This window comes from Hemiscyllium ocellatum, chromosome 31, assembly GCF_020745735.1.
Source record: "Hemiscyllium ocellatum isolate sHemOce1 chromosome 31, sHemOce1.pat.X.cur, whole genome shotgun sequence".
NCBI classification, from domain to species: Eukaryota; Metazoa; Chordata; class Chondrichthyes; order Orectolobiformes; family Hemiscylliidae; genus Hemiscyllium; species Hemiscyllium ocellatum.
Window position 1 is genome coordinate 43,512,290 of NC_083431.1, and position 23,108 is coordinate 43,535,397.

Consider the following 23,108-nt stretch of genomic DNA (forward strand, 5'->3'; position numbering starts at 1 on the left):
ATGCTTTCAACGAAAGTGTTTAACTCATTGTAATATGATGGACCTGCAAATGGTTTTGTCAGTCGGTATGTTATAGCTTTTGTTGCTGAGTTTGGAAAGGAACAATCTTCCCAGTTTTCACCATGGGACAGAGGATTTCCACGTAAGGGCAGAATTATTAATTATCACTGTCTTGCTGTGGCAGGGTGGATTGGAAAGAATAAAGCTAACCATGTACACACACGTGATTGTTTGGATTTGGAGCAAGAGTAGGCTCCTCAAGCCTGTTCCATCATTCAATAAAATCATGGCTGTTCTGAACACTTCGCATTTCAAAAACCTTCCAACCGCTTGCTTTAAAATGCCTCAAAGGCTCCACTTCCGTTGCCTTTTGAGGAGGAAAGTTTCAAAGACTTATCCTCTGTGCGAAAAACAAAACTCTCCTCATCCCCATCTTAAATGGATAACCCTTTATTTCTAAACAATGATCCCTAGTTCTGGATTCTCGCACTGGAGAAAACCTACTTTTCACATCCCATCCTGCCAAGACCACTCAGGTTCAGTCAGGTCACCTCTTACTCAACCTGTCCAGCTCAGTTTTCTTCAGAAGGCAGCCCAGTTATTCCACCTGGTAAATCTTCAGTGGGCTACTTCGAATGCATTTACATCCTTCCATAAATAATGAGACCAGTGCTATTAACCAGCCAATCTTCTATGCATTACCAGCAAGTTACTGCCTGCACCAGTTTTTAAATCTTCTGCAATAATCTTTGATGTGACACCTTATCAAGTGCTTACTAGAAATTTATATCTGGTACACTGTTTCCTCTTTATGCACATCACATATTACTGACTCTAAGAATTCCAATAAATTGTAATTTCCATTTCACAAAGTCATAGTGACTCTTCCTGATGACCTTGAATATCTTCAAGTGCCCTATTGTTATAGCTTTAATAATGGCTTCCAACACTTTCCCAAACAGATGTTGTTATCCTGACTTATTTTTAATCTCCTTTCCTTTCCTTTTTGAAAATACTCACTATTTTCCAATCAAAGGGAATCTTCCCTGAATCGGTGAATTTTGGAAATCTAAGTCCAATGCCTCAACTATCTCACTAGCCATTTCTTAGGATAAAGTCTAGCAGGGTCTGATGACATGTCACCCCAAAGCTCCAAGAATTTGCTGAGTCCCACTTCCCTGATGATTGTAATTTGTTTGAGTTCCTCCTTCCCTTTCGATTGCTGATGTACAGCTATTTCTGGGATGTTACTTGTTTCCTGTGAAGTGAAAATTGATGCAAAATACCTGTTCTATTCATCCATTTTATTTCCCATTACTAATTTCCCAGGCTCACTTTCCATAGGACCAAAACTCACTTTGTTACTTTTTAAAAAAACTTTAGAAATCTTTACTGTCTGTTTTATAAGTAAATTAGTTTTCTCTGTACTCTCATTTCCCCTCTTTGTTACTTCATTCAGTCATTCTTTACTTTATATCAAAATATATCTAGTCTTCTAATATGCCATTCATTTGTGTGCAATTGTATGTTTTTCCTTTAAATTTGACAGTATCTATAACTTTTCTACCGACTATGGTTCGTGGGTACTCTGCTTTGAACTTTTCGTGCTCATTACAATGTACCCATTTTCTGTATTCTAACACATCCCCTTCAGTATCTTCCACTGTGTCTCTATTGACCTTGAGCTACACTGCAAGTTCACTTAACTCTGCTTTCATGTCCTAATAATTGTCTTTATTTAAATTTAAAATTCTGGTCTTAGATTCACCCTTCTCTCCCTCAAACCAAATGTAAAGTTCAGTAATATTATGATCACTGCTACTTAGGAGTGTCTTTCAGTATGATATCATTAGTTCGTCCTATCTCATTTTGCGGTACCAGGTTTAGTATAAATTGCTCTCTGATTGGCTTCAGAACATGGTGTTCAAAGGAACCTTCCTAAAGCATTCTATGAACCCCTCATCTGGGCTCCTTTTTCCTGTCTGATTTTTCCAGTGTATACTTAGATTAGAGCCCATCACAATTATTGGCATATCTTTCTGATAAACTCTTCCTTTCTGCTCTGTTGTACTCCTGCAAGTAACTTCTTGCATTTATCATTTCTCTATTTCCACCCAAATTGCTTGTACATCCTGTTTTCCTGAACTTAGGTCACTCCTGTCTATTGAGCTAATACTGTTGTTGCTTAACAGAGTCAGCCTTCACCTTTTCCTCACTCTTGTCCTTTCTACCTGTCATATACTCTTCAATATGAGCTCCCAATCAATGTCATCCTGCAGCTATGTCTCGAGTTGATGTATTTCCCTTTTTTTTTACAAATGTGATCTTGCCCATAGTGCTTCAATGACATTTGCAATTATAAACTTGTCAATCTTGTATTTTGTTTCCTATCTAGCATGCACTTTTGCCACATGCTTCTTTTGTGTGTAGATGCATGAAGTTCCTCTTGATTATCTATTTGAGCTATTTCTTTTTCCATTGTCAAAGTGTATTACAGAAAATCCCTGTGTTTAATAACCTGTTGAGTATAATGAGCAACCTGTTAAATACAATGAGCTCATGCTGTTGATTTCAGTTTCTATAGAAGTAGCTAATTGGCTTCTATGTGAGGACCTTCCTTGGATGAGCTTGTCTGGAACAGGCACTCACTTATTAAAATGAAACTCAATTGTGAAGTCTGATAAGACACGACCCAAGGTATTTCCTGCTGGAGTTTTGTTCATCAACCAGCACAGAATGACTACCTTAGGACATCCTTAAATGAATCAGGCAGTGAAGAAAATGTTTCTCTTTGTGGGCTTGATTTTATTTTTAAACATCCACTTTGTGCTTTTCTCTCTGGCTTGCTGCCAGTTCCTTATTTTAAGTCATTGGGTCATGCAGTTTCAGGAGCACTTTAATATCCAAGCCACATTTTTGATTTTGCCCATTTGGCTAACAAAGTTCTACAGTGTAAATAAGCCAAGGACTTGCGATGGTATGGGGAAAACTCTTGCCTTATCCAAGGTGAGATTCCTTACTCTTAATACACTCCTCACATCCCTGATAGTAAAAGTGTCAGAACATTCATAACAATGGGCCATGTGCTGAAATGCGGGAGTAGTGGATTTGTGTCGTCCATGCAGACTCAATGGGCCGAAGGGCCTATTCTGTGCTGTACAGTTGTATGAACTGCGCTCGAAATCGAAGTTCTAACGTCACAGTCTTTTTGTTGAAAATGATGCTCCAACTCTCCCCCCGCCCCACCATTTTGAATTTGATGACACTGATTCCTCTTGAGAGTGTAAGTATGATATAACTGCCTTTTTTAATGATCCATTGCAATGGGCTGTCCTGGATCTAGCAGTATTGAGGCTGTGCCCCGTCATTGCAAGAAACAAAGTTTTAAAATATTTAAGATAAAAATCTACTGGAGAGTGAGGATTTTCCAAGGAGCTGAGAGCCAGCCAGTTTGACTCAGAAGTAATTCAGTATGAAAAGCTGAGCCAGAAGTATAGGTGATTAGTCCTTTATCTGATGGTATTGTACTAGCAGAAAATATAAGATTGTCTGCGTAAAAAGTTTTAAAACTGTCATTTGGGTCAAATGTGAAATAATGTGGACAGTGCAAAAAATGACCATTAACTGTGGAACGTCAGTTCATCGATAATAAAATTCTCCAGGTAATCTCATTTTCATTTTACCATAAAGAGATAAGCATTTTGCATTTGCGTAGGTTTGTAGTTCTGGTCACTATTTCTCCCCTCTTCCATTATTTTCTGAAACTTACAAGAACAGTGTGCAAAAACACACCCTGCTTTAAACCAAGCAAACCATGAGCCTGAAGGGTATAGGGAATGGGTGCAACACAGTCCATGATTCGGGGTCTTTTGAAAAGAATTCCGCTGCTTTTGTTACTCCTGCAACAGAGGAAAGCATGAGGGCTGTCCTCTGAGTGTTCCTTCTCGATGTAATGAGGTGGTACTGTCTTATAAACTGTTAGCCCTAATTGTGGCCTTGCTACCGTGAGAAACTGCAGAATGCAAGTCCATCCCCTGCCAAAGATGGGAAGATGAGTAAGCTTTGTGTGCATGACTAACCTGGAAGCTCAACCCTTAGTGTTGAGCTGCTCTACATGAAATGTAATAGCCTCTTTGGATTTGCTCTGAATGCTTGATGCACAAAGTGTAAAATCAGCAGGCTCATTCAGGAGAAATCTTGCCATCAGTCTGAATGTTTGACTTTGTAAACTTTTTTGTATTTGCCTCCCTCCTTGTGATTTTATTGTGCTGAGCTGTTACAGTGTCTTTGTGTCTCTTTTTTTCTCTCTCTCTCTCTTTCTCTCTCCCTCTCTCTGTTACTTTCTCATCTTCTTCCCTCGGGACTAACAGACACAGACAAAGTTAGAGCATGCCCGTATTCGGGAGCTAGAGCACAGCCTGCTGTTTGAAAGGACTAAAGCTGGAAAACTCCAGAAGGAGTTTGAAGACACTCGGGTAAAACGATGTGCCAACCCCTCCCCAACCCTCCTCAGTGCTTTTCCCTCAGTCAGTCTCATAGCTTGCCTGAGAATGGCTTGGCATCACAAAAGCTTTGTTTCATTTGCAAGCACATCGGCTTTGTTCATGATCTCACTCTTCATGTTGGAAAGGAGAACACGGTGGGACTGATTTTCTTTTGACATTTGTGTTTTTAAAGCCCTTTTTTTTCTGCTTGGCGTATTGGTCTGCTAAACATTGCTTGGCACATAATCTAATCCATCGAGTGTGTCTCAGGAAGCTGAGCTTTCTGGTGAATGCACAGAAAAACAGCTCTCTGATACGCCCTCTCCTCACCTCCCATCCCCCCCTCCTCTCTCCCCTTGCTCTATCTGTGCCATCAGCTGCATGTGAAGCAACTGGCCAGACTATTTTGTGCTGAATTACTGGAAATGCTGGGCAGCGACCATGGACTCGAATCTTAAATCAGATTAAAATAATACCAAATGATGAATTTGTGTTAATAATATGGTATTTCAGGCTCATTGGCCACTGCCCCCTCAACTCTTGTTCTCAATATTAACTGCAGCTATGACTAAACATGGTAGCAGAGATGAAAACAACAAATGCTGGAGATCACAATGGGTCAGACATCATCCATGGAGAGTAAGCTAATGTTTCAAGTCTAGATGACTCTTCATCAGAGCTGAAGAGCTCTGATGGAGAGTCATCTGGACTCAAAACATTAGCTTGCTGTCTCTCCATGGATGCTGTCTGACCCATTGTGATCTCCAGCATTTGTTGTTTTCAGTACACGTTCCAGCATCTTGCAGTAATTTGCTCTTTCATGGTAGCAGAGATAGTTGGTCAACTCTCTCTCTCTCTGGCATGACAGGTAGCACTACTGGCATTTGTTGCTGGTCAGTGGGTGCTGGTGAGAACGTGGTGGTGAGGGTAATTCCATCGTGCCGTTTGGTGGAAAGTACCAAGATTTTAACATAATGATAATGAATGATGATGTATGTCCAAATCAGGATGGTGTGTAACATGGAAGAAATACGGTCCCCTTATCTTGCTAAATGGAAGTGTTGTTTTAGATGTTATAAAGGAAATGTTGCAAAGGGGCATTATGATGAACACAATGGGACAGGTTGATAAAAGTTGGCAGAAGTTGGAATGAAAGCTCCCTTCAGACATTAAACTATAAATCTGCTCTCATTTGTAAAACGTAAGAACATAAGAACTAGGAGCAGGGGTAGGCCGTCTGGCCCTTCCAGCCTGCTCCGCCATTCAATAAGATCATGGCTGATCTTTTCATGGACTCGCCTCCATTTACCCGCCCTCTCACCGTAACCCTTAATTTCTTTTCTGTTCAAAAAAACTATCTATCTTTGCCTTAAAAATCATTCAATCAGGTAGCCTCAAATACTTCACTGGGCAGGGAATTCCACAGATTCACAACCCTCTGGGTGAAGAGCTTCCTCCTCAACTCCGTCCTAAATCCGCTTCCCCTTACTTTGAGGCTATGTTCCCTAGTTTTAGTTTCACCCGCCATAAGATCCCCTCTCATTCTTCTGAATTCCAGTGAATGTAATCCCAGTCTCCTCAGTCTGTCCTCAAGCCAACCCCCTCAACCCTGAAATCAACCTTTTCTGCACCCCCTCTAGTGGCAGTACATCCTTTCTCAAGTAAGGAGACCAAAACAGCACATAGTACTCCAGGTGCGCTTCACCAGTACCCTATACTGCTGCAGCATAACCTCTCTGTTTTTAAACTCCATCCCTCTCGCAATGAAGAACAATATTCCATTTGCCTTCTTAATTACCTGCTGAACCTGCAAACCACCTTTTTGTGAAAATGTTGAAGCATTGATGATGTCCAAAGTGGCAGATGATCAGCTTGCTTACTCTTCCAATGCTTCCCCATTGTTCTCCAAAGGGAAAAATCCAATGAAAATATGAAACAATGCAACAAAAATGGCCAATTATTAAGATAAAATGGCATAAAAGTTATGGGGAAGAGATTACTTAAATAGATTACTTACAGTGTGGAAACAGGCCCTTCGGCCCAACAAGTCCACACTGACCCGCAACTCACCCAGACCCATTCCCCTACATTTATCCCTTCACCTAACACTAGGGGCAATTTAGCATGGCCAGTTCACCTAACCTGCACATTTTTGGATTGTGGGAGGAAACTGGAGCACCCGGAGGAAACCCACGCAGACACAAGGAGAATGTGCAAACTCCACACAGAGAGTCACCTGAGGATTCAGATGTGTGCAGGATGTAGTATGAAGGATCAAGTTTATCTGAATAGAACTAAATGCCACATGTTGAAATTGTCCAGGAAAATTGTAGTTTTTACATGCATAAATATAGTCATCATTTTTCTTCAGTCATGGGATGCAGGATTGGCTGGCTAGGCCAGCGTTTATTATTCACCTCTAATTGGTATGGGTCTAGAGTCATATTTAGGCTAGACCAGGTAGAGATGGCAAATTAGTAATGCATTGGAGTTTTTACAAGACCCATCAGTGGTTACATGGCCTCAATTTGGTTACCTTTTAATTCCAAACTTTTTACTTTAAGTTTCACACATCCATGGTGGGATTCGTGTTCCAGGTCACATTAGCTTGGGACTTTGGTTTATTAGTCCAATGACATTACCACCACACCATCATCATCTCCCCTCAATCAGTGGACTGTATAACAGTTTCCTGACAAGGGATTGGTGAATCGGACATAGATTCAGGATAATGATAATGAAGTGGGACTACATTCTTGGAACAAATATCTCTTTGTTACTCCTCTCAAATGCACCCCTTCGCTGACTGAGTGGGAACCAAAAAAAAGACTCCTCCATGTCATCATTTTAACGTGAATGGACAGGAATTTATAACCTTAGATTTCCCGAGGTTAGGTCCAGTGTGAAAGTTTTGAGAATGTTTGAGAAATGGCAGTATCATGTAAATGTTGAAAGCAGTGTCGTGCCTTGGTTGGAGTGATTTTCAGCACTTTCCCATCATGGTTCTAAACTCCAATGAGTTCCAATCCCAGTCTCTCCTCATAAGCCAACCCCCTCAACTCCGGAATCAACTTAGTGAACATCCTAGGGGAATGGGTAGGTTGCGCTTCGGCGGGTCAGTGTGGACCTTGTTGGGCCGAAGAGCCTGTTTCCACACTGTAAGTAATCTAATCCTCTGCACCCCCTCCAGTGCCAGTACATCCTTTCTCAAGTAAGGACACCACATCTGAGGGTTCCATGAAGCATGGCCCAGTCTAGGCTTCATATACAAAGCCAATTGACTCGCTGTTGTGACACTATGATGTTGGAGGTGTGCTTTTGTTTTGTCAGCCAAACTGAATCGGAACGAAAATTGTATTTCTGCTGCATCTTAAAATTAAAGATATGGAACAGCAACTTTGCAACAAATAATGTAGAGGAGCTATTATGTCCCACTGGCATTTCTATTAATAGGAACCATCTGAGCAGCAAATCATTGAGTACTAACTGCGTTTTCTTTGATTTTCTGACTGTAGCTCACGACGGTAGCTGAAAAGTCCAGAATTGTCCAGCTGGAGGATGAACTGAATTTGAAGAACAGCGAAATTGAGGAACTGCAGCAGAGATTGAGAAACTCGGACAAATCAGACACACCCGAGCAGAGCCTCAGTCTGCAGTCAGAGGTCCTCAAGTTACGAGAACAGCTGTCAGCGGTCAACAAAGAGCATCAAAGTGAGAATGTCCTACTGAAGGAGAAATATGAGGCCAGGTTGCAGGAGTATCAGGAGGAAATGGAAAAGTTGAAGACCACCAATGAGAAGTACTCGCAGGATATCAGTGACCTTCGACAGAAACTGCACCAAGCAACTAAGGAAAACATGGAGATGATGGACAATTGGAAGAACAAACTGGACACTTTAGTATCTGACCATCAGAAGTCTCTAGAGGAACTTAAAGTCTCATTGATTGCAGGTAGTGATGTTCAGAACAGTGAGCTAGTGGAGCTAAGAGCCACCCTAGAAAGCCTGAAGATGGAGCACCAACTCGAATGGGAGAATCTGAAAGCCAAGCACGAGATTGAGATGGCACTGCACATCAAGGAGAAAGAGGACTTCAGAGTTAAGCTGCAGGAAGCCAAATACGAACTGGAAGAGTGCAATGCAAACTGGCGGAACAAGTTGGAGGTCACAACCTGTCAGCACAGGCAAGAGCTCCAGGTGACCATCGATCAGCTCCGAAACGCTGAGCTGAGACTCAGTGAGCAGGAGAAACTTCATGCTGATTACAAAGACCAAGCGCAGGCCATCAGCTTCTTAAAGGAGCAGATAGCTGCAGCTGAGAGAAAAATGACAGACTACGAGGCGCTCCAGAAGTCTGAGATCCAACACAAGCAGGAGTTCAGGAACCTACAGGAGAAACTTCAGGCACTGGAAGCTCGTCATTCTTCTGAAGTATGAGAATATACACAAAAAAACCCCATTAAATATATCTCTGGTCTGTCTGTGGTAGGAGAAATCATGTTAGTCTTACTGTGCTCTGGTTAAAATCAACTTCAACAATATAGAACAAAGAAAATTAACAATTTTAATAAGTTGGAAATAATTTGATCATAATTAAATGTTAAATAGATAATGTCATGGGTTTAACTTTATATGCTATTATGTACATTGAGTTTAAGACCAATGTTACTGTTCCATTGAAGGGCAAGGGAATATAATGTATTTGCTAATGTGGAATGTAATTTAATGGTTCAATAATTTTGAGCACAGCTGCTGCATATTTGAGTTCTTAATGCTGCAAATCACAGTCAAATACACAGGAGGCAAGGGCCAACAAAACTGCAGGAGGTTTAACGAAGTGTTTTCCAGGGTCTGTCCATGTCTCAGAAAATGTACGCAGTGAGTATTGGAGCCAAGACTCAGCCTTCACTCTGAGGAAGAGTTAACACTTTAGCAGGCAACGAGAGGACTTTCTGTCCTTGCCCCAGGTGACCGTGTTTGAGAGAGGACATTGGCCAGAGCTCCTATTTCTAATCACAGTCCAATGGAGGGCCCTGTACCAGATTCTGATGGCAGTCAGTGATCTAGGATTATACCCCAACAGACAGTGGACAGCTTCACAGGAATTAAGCAATGAATACGCTAGCAGCCCATTTAATATCCAAGTGAGAAAGACAAAGGGGTTTTAATTTTAAACAGAGACATCGAGCCTGGTTATCAGCTGGAAACATACGTCTTCGCCACTCTTGACCTTCCCTACTCTTGACCTCCCCCACCCACATCCTTACCTTTCCCCAATCTCACCTCCCCCAAACCCTCACCTTCCCCCACCCTCACCTCACCCATACTCTCACCTTCCCCCACCCTCACTCTCCCCCCACACCCTCCCACATCCCCACCACCCCCATACCCTCACCTTCCCCCACCCTCACCTCTCTACACACCCTCCCACATCCTCACCACCCCCATACCCTCACCTTCCCCCACTCTCACATCCCCCATACCCTCACCTTCCCCACCCTCACCTCCCCCATACCCTCACCTTCCCCCACTCTCACTCCCCTCACACCCTCCCACATCCCCACCTCCCCATACCCTCACCTTCCCCCACCCTCGCCTCCCCCACTCCCTCCCACATCCCTCACCTTTCCCTACTCTCACCTCTCCACACACCCTCCCATGTCCTCACCACCCCCAAGCCCTCCCCTTCCCGCACCCCTACCTCTCCCCACCCCTTCCCAAATTCTCACCTCCCCCATACCCTCACCTTCCCCCACCCTCCCCTCTCCACACCTCCTCCCATACCCTCAGCTCTCCCCATCAGCCCCCTCCTCCACCCCCACTCCCCCTATCCCCGTACCCTGGTTGGCTGAAATCCAGGCTACTGCCCCCATGAGGGTAGATGTCCACCTCCAAGAATTCTTGCCCGTTGACAGTGGTGATCAAGCCAGGCTGGCCGTAAGCCCCTGGGTAAGCAGCCGCGGAGTAGGCCAGGCTGGATGAGTTGATTGCAAAGGACTCACTAGAGTTGGCTAGGTAGGCTTGACGAGGTCGAGGTGAGGTGTTGAGGGGGGTGCGGGGAGAGTGGGGCAGCGTTTCCATGCTGTTGGAGGGGGGCGGAACCGTTGTGGGAGACTGCGCAGCATCAGGGGATAGCTTGCCTGTGCCCTCCCCCAGGACCCTCAGCCAGCTGCCAGGGTATATCTGGTAGCCTTGATGAGTGACCAAACTCTGCAGGTAAAGTATCAGTGGCAGCAGGAATTGTCCCATGGGTTGGAGACCTGGCACCTACTGGTATGGCCAAAGTGATTCACAACCTATCGATAGTTTGTGATGGTGCAGCCAATTTGCAAATTGTAAGATGCCTTGAGCTACAAATAAGGAACTTTCAGTCTTGTTGACTAGGAAGATATATGATGTTAATGTCTCACTTGTATCGATTGTCATGAACACACCGTGATGCCTAAGAAAGGGTATGACCATCAGCTGAATCCCACTGTGGCCTGGACTTGGTCGGCTAAATTGCCAACTCATTCCAGATGCATTGCGGTCCCTGTTTGTCACAGCCTGCTCTTAGTGACATCAATGCTTGAAAATCATAGCCACCATTTTGCTACAGTCCCAGGCCAACAGCTCGAGAGCCAAACGTAAAGCATGAGGCTTTTATCAATGTAGCTAGCCTGTGATCCTGCAGTGAAGTGTCATTGTGGATTACACTGCTTACATTTGCAGTGAGCTTTGAACCCAGATCTCAGTGGCCCTTCCCCAAGCCAGCACTGACCTACCAGACAATGGAGAATACCAGCAGCAACTTGGAGGTTCTTCATCAGTTTCAGATTGGAGCAGGAATCTTTCTCCTGGAAATGATAGTACCTTCTGGTTAAGAAAGTTTGAAAGGTCTTGATATAAAGTTGCGAGCTTGGTTGGTGCACAGTGGCACTGAGCTGGGATTAAACAAGTTTAGGCTTCTTTCAATAGACTATCTCCCAAGGTGTGCTGTCTAGCCATGCTGCCTATGCCAGGCTGTGCTGCACATTGAAGGTATCACTGGTGTGATGCCAGCTGCAACATCCTCCCTATTTATGCCAAAGATTCTTGTGGCATTAGCCCCAAGCTTTACAACAGTCTGGATGAATGGGTATTTGTCGGGCTATTCTAGCTTCCTTTCTTAACATTGCCTGAAGATCATGATTATTTGTTCACCATAAGAGCAGAGGAGTACTCTCTGAAACCAAGGGTCTACATTAAAGTTTTTCAGAATCTTAAAGTTATCTCATTTCCAGGCCTACTTGGTAGGAAGGTCAGAGTGGAGGAGAGGGCATGCGTCGTGCACCATGCTGCATTATACACAAAGAAGCATCAACTCACAGGCTGTACGTGCCTTCCTCTCCCCTTCACCTATTAACCCTCGGCGAACTAAGACACTGATCTCTTACTTACAATCACCAACTTGGACTCACATATTTGTTTCATAAGTTTCAGTGCTGCAAAGTCTCTTCTTTTTCAATGAGAAAATGAATGCACTCAATTTTAACACGATTGTTTGATTTGTTTTGGACTGAGCTGGATTTGGAGATGAGGCAGATTTCTTCATGTGGATGGCAAAAGAATGCACAGGCCCAATCCAGTGCAAGGGAAAAGCATGTATTCACATGGAGAAACATTGTCGAGAAGCTGCAGCTTGCATACTAACTTTATTAAGCTTCTGGAACTTTCCTTTCTTGATGTCAGTTTCAGATTCTTTCAATGTATCCCTGATGCTGCCACTCGTTTTTTTTTATTTAACCCCATCACTGTCTTATCGTTAACCGTGGCAGGAGGGGACAAGAAGCACAATGATGAGATTCCACACGCTTGCCAAATAACACTGCATGTTATATTGTGTGCATGGCTTTGCTGCAGTGCTCCTGCCTTTGGACAGTTCTGGGGTGCATTGCCAACAGCGTTTTCCTCTTGGTCAGTGTAGCAGTGAGGCTGCCTCACGGTTGAGTGGGGCTGATGGTTTCGCTCGTGCTATACAACAGGCTGCGACCTTGTTTAACTCTGCAGCAGCACTGATGGTGTTATCTCTTGCTTGCTTTTAGAAAACTAACCGTCTTCCTCACTGTAAGGATCTACATGTGCCAGCAACAGTATAGCACACAATGCTGACTATAGAGGACGTGCAGGTGGGAATGTGTGCCAAGGTGAGGGGTACTTAATGAGAAATGTATTAATGTTACCTTGTGCTTTATTCTTCGGCTTCCACTCCTCCTTGAGGTCACTGCTTTGCCTCTATCACGAAGGAGCTCCCCAAGTGTGTAATTGTCACATTATCTACAAGCTGAGAGCTGCTTAATGAAGACAGTTAATGACTTTAATGTACAAACAAGCCTGAAGACTTTAGACATTCTTGACCACAGAGGATGCAGTGATTCAGCGTTCTGTCATTAAGCCTCTTATCATCTCAATGGCCACCCAGGAACCTAGTCTTCAGGAGGGCCAGTTGTTATATCCTGCGTATGAACACAAGTCGTAAATTAGAAGCCTCCTGTAAATGTGTATCAACAGAGACCTTTACAATTGAATATGCTCCCTCAGACTAGACTGAGTGGTTTCCTGCAATCTAGTAACCAAAACACCCAGTATAATTAGGCTGGGGCTCAGGCTCCACATATTATAGCCCTGTGCCCTCCAAGATTCATGGTGCTCCATTGTTTTGGCCATTTGGCTTCTATTGGTGAGTGCGAGAGTGATGCATTCATGCAGTGCATGCAGACATCCATAATTACTGCCCTCAAAGGATCTGCCAAACAGTCTTCAATAGTCAGAAGCACAGGATTGACAACAGTGGAAAGAACCTCCTGCCCTCCCTAATAACTGTGCTGGACGACTTCTTGTGCACTTTGCTAGGCCTCTGCATTGTTACTGTGAAAATGGGGCCTTGAGGAATACTTGGTGGTCCGAGAGAACAACGATCATGTTGCAGGCTTCCTGTGCCAATCATGAACGGCCTTTATCTGTGGAGGGGGCATCAGGATACACGTTGTCTGATTGGGGCCTGCAAACTCTGCCAACCACATGATGGATCCAAAACACCAGGATATCTTGCTTCATCGATTCTTTCCAGAATACGACATATTTTTCAAACCGGTATTATCCCTGACAACAAGAATATGATAAAATGTAATTTTACAGCAACCGAGCAGAGCAATTTATTCAGTAACCAAATAGAAGAAAGACCAGAGACAAAAGGATATTGTCTTTCTCGATGGAAGGTAACATTTGTTGAAAGAACTTCGATAAAGGATTTGGGATTCCTTCAGAAATTTACTTGGTGAGAGGCTGTCAGACCAGGTACACCTGAGTGAACGATTTCATTTTTTTGGTTCACCTCATTTAACTCTTTTTTTTTGTCAGGTGTCTTCTGAGCATCGAGATGTGCAATTGCATAAAATATAGATGCTTTATAAAGACTCTTAAGTTGGCTGTGTAATGGTTACAGAAGAAGATTACAGTATCGAGTTAGAGTATTGCTTCCCATGTACATTACATTCTTCCAATAAACAACTCATAGTTTAGCCGTAAACACCTGGTCTGTCTGCATGATGTTTTCTGATCAATGTATAAACAGAAATCCAGCAGTGCGTCACTCACTGGGTCTAGCTCAGAGGGATGGTGGAGAGTCAGCACTGCGTGTTCTTACAGAGCCATGCCTGGCCTTTGCTCATTGGAGTGGGGCTCCCTTGGTGGAAGCATTAGATCTACCCTGGGCTTTTACAATAGAATTGATATTCTCTTCAATTTATTCAAGCAGCGATAGCTGAGGTTGTTAAAATGTCAGGTATGTGAATCCCATTCACCAAGCCCGTAAAGTTACATCGCGAGATATAAACCTATTTATGGAGATTAGATCTCACAAACCTTTTCCTGGGATTGTAGTCCTCTGAAATTCAAATCCAAGTGGCTCTTCCTCCACTTTTTGACAGCAGCAATGAGATGGGGTCATAATTAGTAGTATTTTAAGGGTTACTATGTTGCCCACCTAGTGCTGGCTAAAATATATAGGAAGTGTTTGAGAGAAGGAGATGATTCATAACTGGATCTGCAATAAAAGGAGTTGAGGCTGGAACAATCATATTGATGTTGTTCGACTCTGAATGCTTATGGAATTTCTCTGTGGTTCATACCCGTGCTAAATTAATGGAGAGGAATTTCACATGAGTGGCAAGTGTTTGCATGAAGAACACCAGTTGTAATTTCCACTCTATAATCGGGAATGAGTCAGCATTGAGGGAATACTGAGAGTTCGAATCTCGACCATTACACTTCAATAATATTACTGATATGCTTACAGGCCATTGACAGCAATAACATCCTGAAAGAGAAAATGAAGATGAAACAGTCAATAGAAGGTAATTTCCAAAGTAACTTGAAGTTTTACTTGACGATATTTTTATACAACCTGTGAGCTCAATTCTTACTTGTTTTGCCACCTTTTAGACTTATTAGACAAACTTGGTAAAAGGGAAAAGGATGTTTCTACAATGTCTTCACAGATTGAGTTATTAAAGACACAGATTGTCGGTAAGTCAGTTGAAGACAGAAGTCATTTTGTATCACTGTAATGAAAAAATGCAGAGATCTGCTTTCTACATTATGGAAAAAATGAGCAAACTTTGGGGAGGGATGTCTAAAATTTTGATAAAAAGCAATGTGTTCCTCTCTCCTTTTTATATCATATCCTCCAGTACAGAAAGAATGACAGTTCATGAAAATGAGGAGATAGAAATATTGATTAAGAGCTTGTTATGCACTCTTTTGTGTGTAGAATCTACTTGCTGAACTCAGTTAGGTAGAAGTGGCCAGTTTGTTCCTCAAGGTACAGTGGCTCAGTGGTTAGCACTGCTGCCTCACAGTACCAGGGACCTGGGTTCAATTCCAGCCTTGGGTGACCGTCTGTGTGGAGTCTGCATGTTCTCCCTGTGTCTGTGTGGGTTTCCTCTGGAGGCTCTGCTTTCCTCCTGTATTCCAAACATATGAAGGTTAGGTGGATTGGTCGTGCAAAATGGTCTTTAGTTTTGCAGGCTAGGTGGGTTAGCTATCAGGAAGGCAGGGTGACAGGGACAGAGTGGGTCTGGGTGGGAAGCTCTTTGGAGGGCCAGTGTGGATTTGATGGGCTGAATGGCCTGAATTCCACACTGTCGGGATTCTATGATTCGCAATAAGTTTGAAGTGATTTCATATTAAAATCCTTTCATGGTGTCATTATTCTGTGTCTCTGTAATCTTCTTCAGCCCTATAACCATCTGAGATCAGTGTTCCTCCTCTTGTGCACCATACATTTCTTTTGCCCAACCTAAATGGCAACATGCTCTTTGATTCACCCAGATCCCATTCCCCAAATCCCCTTAACTCTCCACCTTCCTCTTGCTGCCTTGTAATATACCACTGCCCCATTCCACTGAATACCTGTGGTTGGAATAGAACTTTGCGTTCGGGAATGACCTCGCTAAGCTAGTTGAAAATAATGAAAGATAAGGGAAACTGAAACTGTATTTATTTGCAAGTCCTCGATTATAATCAGCTAATAACTTGTCTGGGTTTCGCACGGTGGATTTTACTGGGTGTGTAGTTTCCCAGATTTAGAACTTTCTACAGTGTCTTTCTGTCAGATTAGTAACCACACCTTTTACTTCCGCAGCTCTAGAACACAAATCAAAATCGTCCGAGAAAAAAGCCGATGCAACAACAAAGGAGAAAGCCAAGCTGGAAATGGAGCTGGAGGCCCTGACCCGTAAATCCCATGATGCTTCAGGACAGCTGGTCATCATTAGTCAAGAGCTGCTGAAGAAGGAACGGTGAGAATCCCCCGTCTTTTAAAGACAGGAGACGCCATCCTTAAAGTCTGTACGTGGTGGGGAGGGGCAGCAAGTAACCTTAAAAACCAGAGAGGCACGATTGAAAATAGGGCTAGAGAGGCAGACAGCTGTGAGAATTTTTACAAATGTGATTCAGTAACCAGGGAAGGAATAATACATCTGTATAAATACCGTTCCTGCTAATTACTCAGCAAAGACTTCACACCAGATGTCGGAAAATTGTCTTGTGTTTGAGGCAGGTTGTTTTGGCGGTATTATAAACAAATGCTATTTTTGGATTCTGTTGAGCAGTTTATATCAACACTGAAGTGAAATATTGCCTTAGGCTGAACAATGTGGCTTGAAGTTAGACTCATTCTGTGAAGCTGAATTTAAAAGCTGTTTCACCTTCCTTCTGATTGATCTAAACTCTATAAATAGCTGCACCTAACTTACTCTGACCAATCAAAGCAGAGTCCTAAAATCTCGGGCTAGTGTGGTAATTAAACATTACAACTGTGTTGGACCCAACCAAATAATGTGTGATGGCCAATAGTTTTCACACTGTTTATAGACCATTCGCTGCTTTTTTTATTGTAAGTAATAGTGAAACAGTTCTTCCAAAGAGCAGCAGCATTCATATCTGCAAACTCAATGCTGGCCTTTAAAATATTGCACCTTGCAAAATGCTTCTGGTCCTTGGGTATCCTGCGTGATTGTCCCTAAGAAAGGGAAGAGTTAGGTTTGAATTGTTCTGGGTTAGCCACAGGCTGACTGGTCCTGTTCAGTAATTCTTGTGTACACAATCACTCACACAAACTTTGGCTATCCCCCTGTTCAAGGCTGAAGTCTGTTCAGGGACACGGGTTTACATGTGACTGAACATGTGGCTGCAGACCTTTGACCAGAGTGCCTCTCAGGTAATTGAGCATGCAGTGCAGGATTCAGTCACTCACTTTATAAAGTTCACACTTTAACACACTTTCATTATTACACCTCAGCTTTGCCATCTCCAGTTTAGATCATAACAATAAAATGGTCTCCAATTTCCAAACATCCGACTTACAAACATTTGTACATGTGAACACGATTCCATACAGGGGTGTAACCTGACATATGAACATTTCCTGTATTTACAGCTGCTGTATGTTGGCCTGCATTGTTTTCCAACTTGTGCACGTACCGACTTGCTAATGGACTCAGGAACTGTCACAACCCGGGCACTGCATGGATGTGTAGTGGCATGGGTCTGATTGGTTACAAATGCCCTAAACCCACCCATTGGGACAGCCTTCGCCTTTCTCTAATCTCTTTGCTATTCCATACCTTTATCCCAGCTTCTCTTCTGCCCTGTTTGCCTCTGTTACTTATTGGCTTTCTTCTTCCTTTTTCAGCCAAAGGACTCCCTCTCCTATGTGTCGACTAATAAATATTTTAATACAGTCAAGAATAGCTTCTTCCCCACTGTTAGCAGACTTTTGATTAGATCTCTTTACTATTAATGTTGATCTCTCTCTCTGCACCTTTTCGGCAGCTGTAACACTCTGTTCTGTTACTCTGATGTATTTGTACTGTGTGATCTGCCTGTAAAGTGTACAAGACAATACTTTTCACTGTACCTCAATAAATCAAATCAAATCAAATCAAATCAAATACCTACCAAGGTCCCATTCCCGAGAGCCCCTGTGAATGCTGAAATTCACAAATGTGGAGCTCATCAAAACTTTGGTTAAAAATATCATGTAATTTTTTTGTACACGGATGTTGATTTTTGTTAGTTATTTTTTGGCGCAGATCGGTATATTCACGGTTCAGATACAGGGGATTTGCTGTACAGTGTTTTTACTGTTTAAATCGATCCTGCTCAATTTGGCTGGGATCTACTCAATTAATATGGAACAAGCTCATACCATACTCTATAAACTATTAATATTGATATCAACCAATGAATTATAGCATTTTTCTCCAGGAGAATTTTTAAAAGGTTAATTAAAAATTTAACAAATGCTCTACAAATTCTTTTCTGCAAAATTACTAAGTCTTAGCAGCAAGGTCCCAGAATAATTTGGTTATTTTTGAGATGTTGGCTGAATTCTAATAGTTTCCTAATGGAAGAAAAATCCATTTATCTCATTCCGTTTGCTGTTTATAAGACAACGTTGCAGCCAACAAATATCTGACCTTTATTGATGAAATATGCCCTCCTCTCTCATACAAAAATCAATCCCGCTTCAAATAAGGAGATATTAAGAAAGATGATTGGGGATTTAAGAGGAACTGGGGGTGGCAGGATTTCAGGATAGAATTCCAGAGCTGAGTGACATAGGGAGGGAATATCCAACAGACTAGATTCCAAGAAATACCAGGATTAGGGAGGGTGTAGAGCTTGTGATGGTTATAGGAATTGAGAGGGACGAGATCCTAAAGATATTTAGAATTAGAGTTAGGTTTTATTGTCATGTGTACTGCAGTACAAAAGTACAGGAGTACAGTGGAAAGTGTACAATGTTGCCATACGCAGCATCACCTTAGGTGTAAACTACCTAGTTAGACATCTTGGGTACTAAAATAGAGAAATAAAGAAAGAAACTAAAAGTTCAAGCACTGGGATGAGTATTTTGAATTGGCTGTGTTTGGTAAGCAGGAGTTCATGTAGAGCACTAGGGAGAACAGCAAGTGGGACATGGTGCAGGTTATGACACAATTGGAAGGATTTCTGCTGAACTGAAGCAAACAGGAAATTCAAAGCCAGTCAACAGTTCATTGGAATGAAGTCCAAAGCTGAAATACGCCAATGTAAGAACCAAATGACAGTGTTGTGGAGGTGAAAGGAGGTCTTGATGAAGGAAAAGGACATGGGATTGGACAAAAAGTTATGGTTAAATAGGGCGACTGAGATGCGTATAGTCTGGATTGACCTATCACAGACTAGGAAGGGAGAAGCAATTGGAGATGAGGAAGAGGAAGATGGAGCAAAAGCCAAAGGCATTTTTCTTAGATTTAACTGGAGGAAGGTATATCTTATCCCAAACAAGCTGTTGAATAAGCTATCTGAACATGGAGGCAGTGCATAGTTTGCGAGGTTCTGATGAGGCAAAATTGAATCCATGTGGAACCAAGATTTCTGCTACACTCTGACGAAGTTATAGCAGATGGAGGGACAGAAGGTCTGAGGAACTCTGGGGCACTTGTTTTTCGATGAGATTGTAACATCTAGATCAGAAATGGAAGGGCTGAAGAGTAGATGATTGAAGAACTCCAAAGGACCTCTGTGCAGGGAGCAAAGAGCTGCTCAAATGCTGCGGCTATGATGGGAGAGATAGGAAGGAAACCAGCTGAAGGCAGTTGCACTGAATTGGATAATGGTACAGAGGAATGAAAGGCAAGTATTATGATGAGCCATAACAAAGTCAAAAAAGAAAAGGCCATGTCATGAAAGCCTGACTGGATAGAGTGAACCTCAGAGCTGTGAGAAAAATGGGTTAAAATTTGGAAAATAATAATCTTCAAGGAATAAAAACAGACTGGAAATGTTAGCAGAGAGATAAACAGGATTAACCTTCCAGATCGATGGTCTGTGCTGATGAATGTTCCTGTTTTAATATCAAATTTCTAGTATGTTGCATTCATTCTCTGCACTGGAGCACTGAGGAGAGAAAAGAGTAATAAACAGGAGGCTAGTGTTTCACAAGTACAGAAGGGTTTTGGTCAGGATTTAAGAAGGGGAAATGTGAGGTTAAAGAGGGAAGGCATAATAGCTGAAGAGAGGGAAAATGTTTACAATATCAAGTAGCATGGGGACCAGGAAAGACAATCTATGACTGAAATGAGGGGATTGAAGGTATGGTAGTTACATTTGTAAATGACACAAAGCTAGGTGGGAAAACTAGAAGGAAAGCAGAGTTCACATTTCGGGTCCAGACAGACATAGGTTGAGTGAGTGTGCAAAAATCTGGAAAATATCAAGTTGCTTTGACAGGAAGAATAAAAAAAAGCAATATATTATGAATGGAAAACAACTGCAGAATTCACATTCTCCCTGTGTCTGCGTGGGTTCCCTCCGGGTGCTCTGGTTTCCTCCCACAATCTAAAGATATGCAGGTCAGGTGCATTGGCCATGCTAAATTGCCCATAGTGTAAAGTGCATTAGTCAGGGGTGAATATAGGGTAGGGGAATGGGTCTGGGTGGGTTACTCTTCGGAGGGTCAGTGTGGACTTGTTGGGCCAAAGGAACACTGTAGGGAATCTAACCTAATCTAATTCCAAGGTGCAGCAGGATCTAGCTGTTTGTGTCCATGAGTCACAAAAGTTAGTGTACAGATGCAGCAAGTAATTAAGAAGGTAATGGCATACTACCCTTTATTAAAGGAGGAATTGAACAGGTATACATGGTTTTGATGGGAGTATATTTTGAATGTTTTACAATAATTGGGTCTCATTTAAGGAAGAAGATAATGCACTGGAAGTGGTTCAAAGGAGGTTTACCAGATTAATATTCAAAATGAGCAAGTTGTCTTATGAGGATGGACTGAGCTGACTGGGTTTGTATCCTCTGGAGTGGAGGAGAGTGAGGGCTGACTTGATTGATCTTTCTAAGATACAGTGCACTCTTGGGACAAGGTGGATGTGGAAAAGATGTTTCCTCTTCTGGGCAAATCCAAAAACATGGGTTTAAGAGTTAAAGGCCACCCTTTTAGAATGAAGATAAGAATTTTTCTTTTCTCTGAGAGGATCATGTGACTTTGGAACTCATTGCCCCAGATCACATGAAGGTGGAATCACTGAATATTTTTAAGGCAGAGAGAGAGAGAGATTTTTGGTGGGTATGGGAATCAAAAGTTATTAGTGGGGGGATGGGGTGGCAAGTTCTGAGTCTAGTCTAGTAAATGGAATTAATTTTCCAATAGCTGTTCATTTCATAATGAATCAGTTGGATTTATCAGCATGGATGAATGTTTATTTTAATCAATTATAGTTTATAATGGGCAGCACGGTGGCTCAGTGGCTAGCAGTGCTGCCTCACAGCACTAGGGACCTAGGTTCGATTCCAGCCTCTGGTGACTATCTGTGTGGAGTTTGCACATTCTCCCCTGTGCCTGCGTGGGTTTCCTCCGGGTGCTCCACTTTCCTTCCACAATCCAAAGATGTGCAGGTTAGGTGAATTGGCCATGGTAGATTGCCTATAGTGTCCAGGGATGTGCAGGCTATGTGGGTTAGGGTAGGGGAGGTGGGTGCGGGTAGGATGCTGTTCAGAGGGTCAGCATGGACATGATGGGTTGAGCAGTCTGCTTTCACATTGTAGGGATTCTATTTGACATATTTTCAGGGAATTTTCTCAGTAGTACTCTCACCTGCATCCATAATTTCAGCAGACTTCCCAGAGAAAGCAAATGGACAGGATTACAGTCGGCCTTCCCTCATTACAGAGACCCTTTGTTGAAAATCCAGATGATGTTTCTAGCAACGTTCTTTTCAAGTGAGACACTTTTTGAGATGTGACACTTTAGGTGTGTTGCTATAAGTGTTGTAATGTTAGAAAAATGCAAGACTTCTAGTGAGCTGATGAGGAATTTTCCTCAATGATAAATGTTTGGAAGAACCCAGTGGTTGTGTTTGCGAGTGTGTTGGGGGGGGAGCTTTTGGTTGGTGGGTCCTCCCTCTGGGATAACCTGGTGCTGTGGCTGCATTGAGCCAGGCTTGGACAGCAACTTCTCAAGCACCAGGCCTCTCAGTCTGACTTTAAGCTGTCATAAAGGAAATTACAGTCCGCCTTCTTAAATTAACCTTAAGCAGTCCTTGTAGAGCCAACTCAGCTACCGATTGCCCCCATCCTGCCTCAATGGAATTGGCCTGGGGTCTTGCTGGAGCCAGAAATCTAGCTGATTCGGATGCTGTTAGACCAAGCACAAACCTACCTGGGGCTCCAAATCAAACTATTTCTCTTCAATTTCAAAATTCAGTCGAACTAACAATATCATGTTCACTAAGCATTCGATCTGCACTGGATTGAGATACTCGCACATGGTCATTTGTACTTCTCCCTTCCTCCTGCTCCCACTGGTTTGCGTCTGACTCATTGCCAAATCTCTCAATTATTCATGAAACCAGGAACCTCAATGAACTGCGCTCTTTGCTGTTGGAGACCAATCGTCACCCCTGCGGAGGGGAAAAGGACCTCAGCCGGGAAGTTCACAAAGCTGAGTGGAGAATGAAGGAGCAGAAACTACAGGAAGACATCAAAGTTCTCCGAGAGAAACTGTATGGTCTGGTAAGTAAAGAGCAGCTCCTTTAACCATTGCATATTTTGCGCAATTTGACAGCAGCATTAAGTGAACTGAGCAGTTGATTAAGTTAACCTTCATAGATTCACAGAGACATAGAGATGGACAGCACAGAAACAGACCCTTTGGTCCAACTCGTCCAAACCTACCAGATATCCCAACCCAATCTAGTCCAATTTGCCAACACTTGGCCCATCTCCCTCTAAACCCTTCCTATTTATATACCCATCCAGATGCCTTTTGAATGCTGTAATTGTATCAGCCTCAACCATTTCTTCTGGCAGCTCTTTCCATACATGCACCACCCTCTGTGTGAAAATGTTGCCCCTTAGGTCCCTTTTTCCCCCCTCTCATCCTAAACCTATGCCCTCTCGTTCTGGACTCCCCCACCCCAGGGAAAAGACTTTGTCTATTTACCCTATCCATGCCCCTCATGATTTTATAAACCTCTATAAAGTCACCCCTCAGTCTCCGACGCTCCAGAGAAAACAGCCCCAGCTTATTCAGCCTCCTCCAACCCTGGCC

At 42.8% G+C, this 23,108-nt stretch overlaps 1 protein-coding gene across 1 annotated transcript in view; it reads left to right on the plus strand.

Moving 5' to 3' along the window:
- The window catches only part of clip2 (CAP-GLY domain containing linker protein 2), a 137,834-nt gene that overhangs the window by 99,553 nt on the left and 15,173 nt on the right, over positions 1–23,108 (plus strand). Inside the window, exons 9-15 of the mRNA XM_060848083.1 lie at positions 4,371–4,475; positions 8,000–8,914; positions 12,080–12,106; positions 14,799–14,856; positions 14,945–15,028; positions 16,146–16,302; positions 22,411–22,570. Of these exons, the coding sequence (XP_060704066.1) occupies positions 4,371–4,475; positions 8,000–8,914; positions 12,080–12,106; positions 14,799–14,856; positions 14,945–15,028; positions 16,146–16,302; positions 22,411–22,570 (1,506 nt within the window). The remainder of the gene's footprint in view (positions 1–4,370; positions 4,476–7,999; positions 8,915–12,079; positions 12,107–14,798; positions 14,857–14,944; positions 15,029–16,145; positions 16,303–22,410; positions 22,571–23,108) is intronic.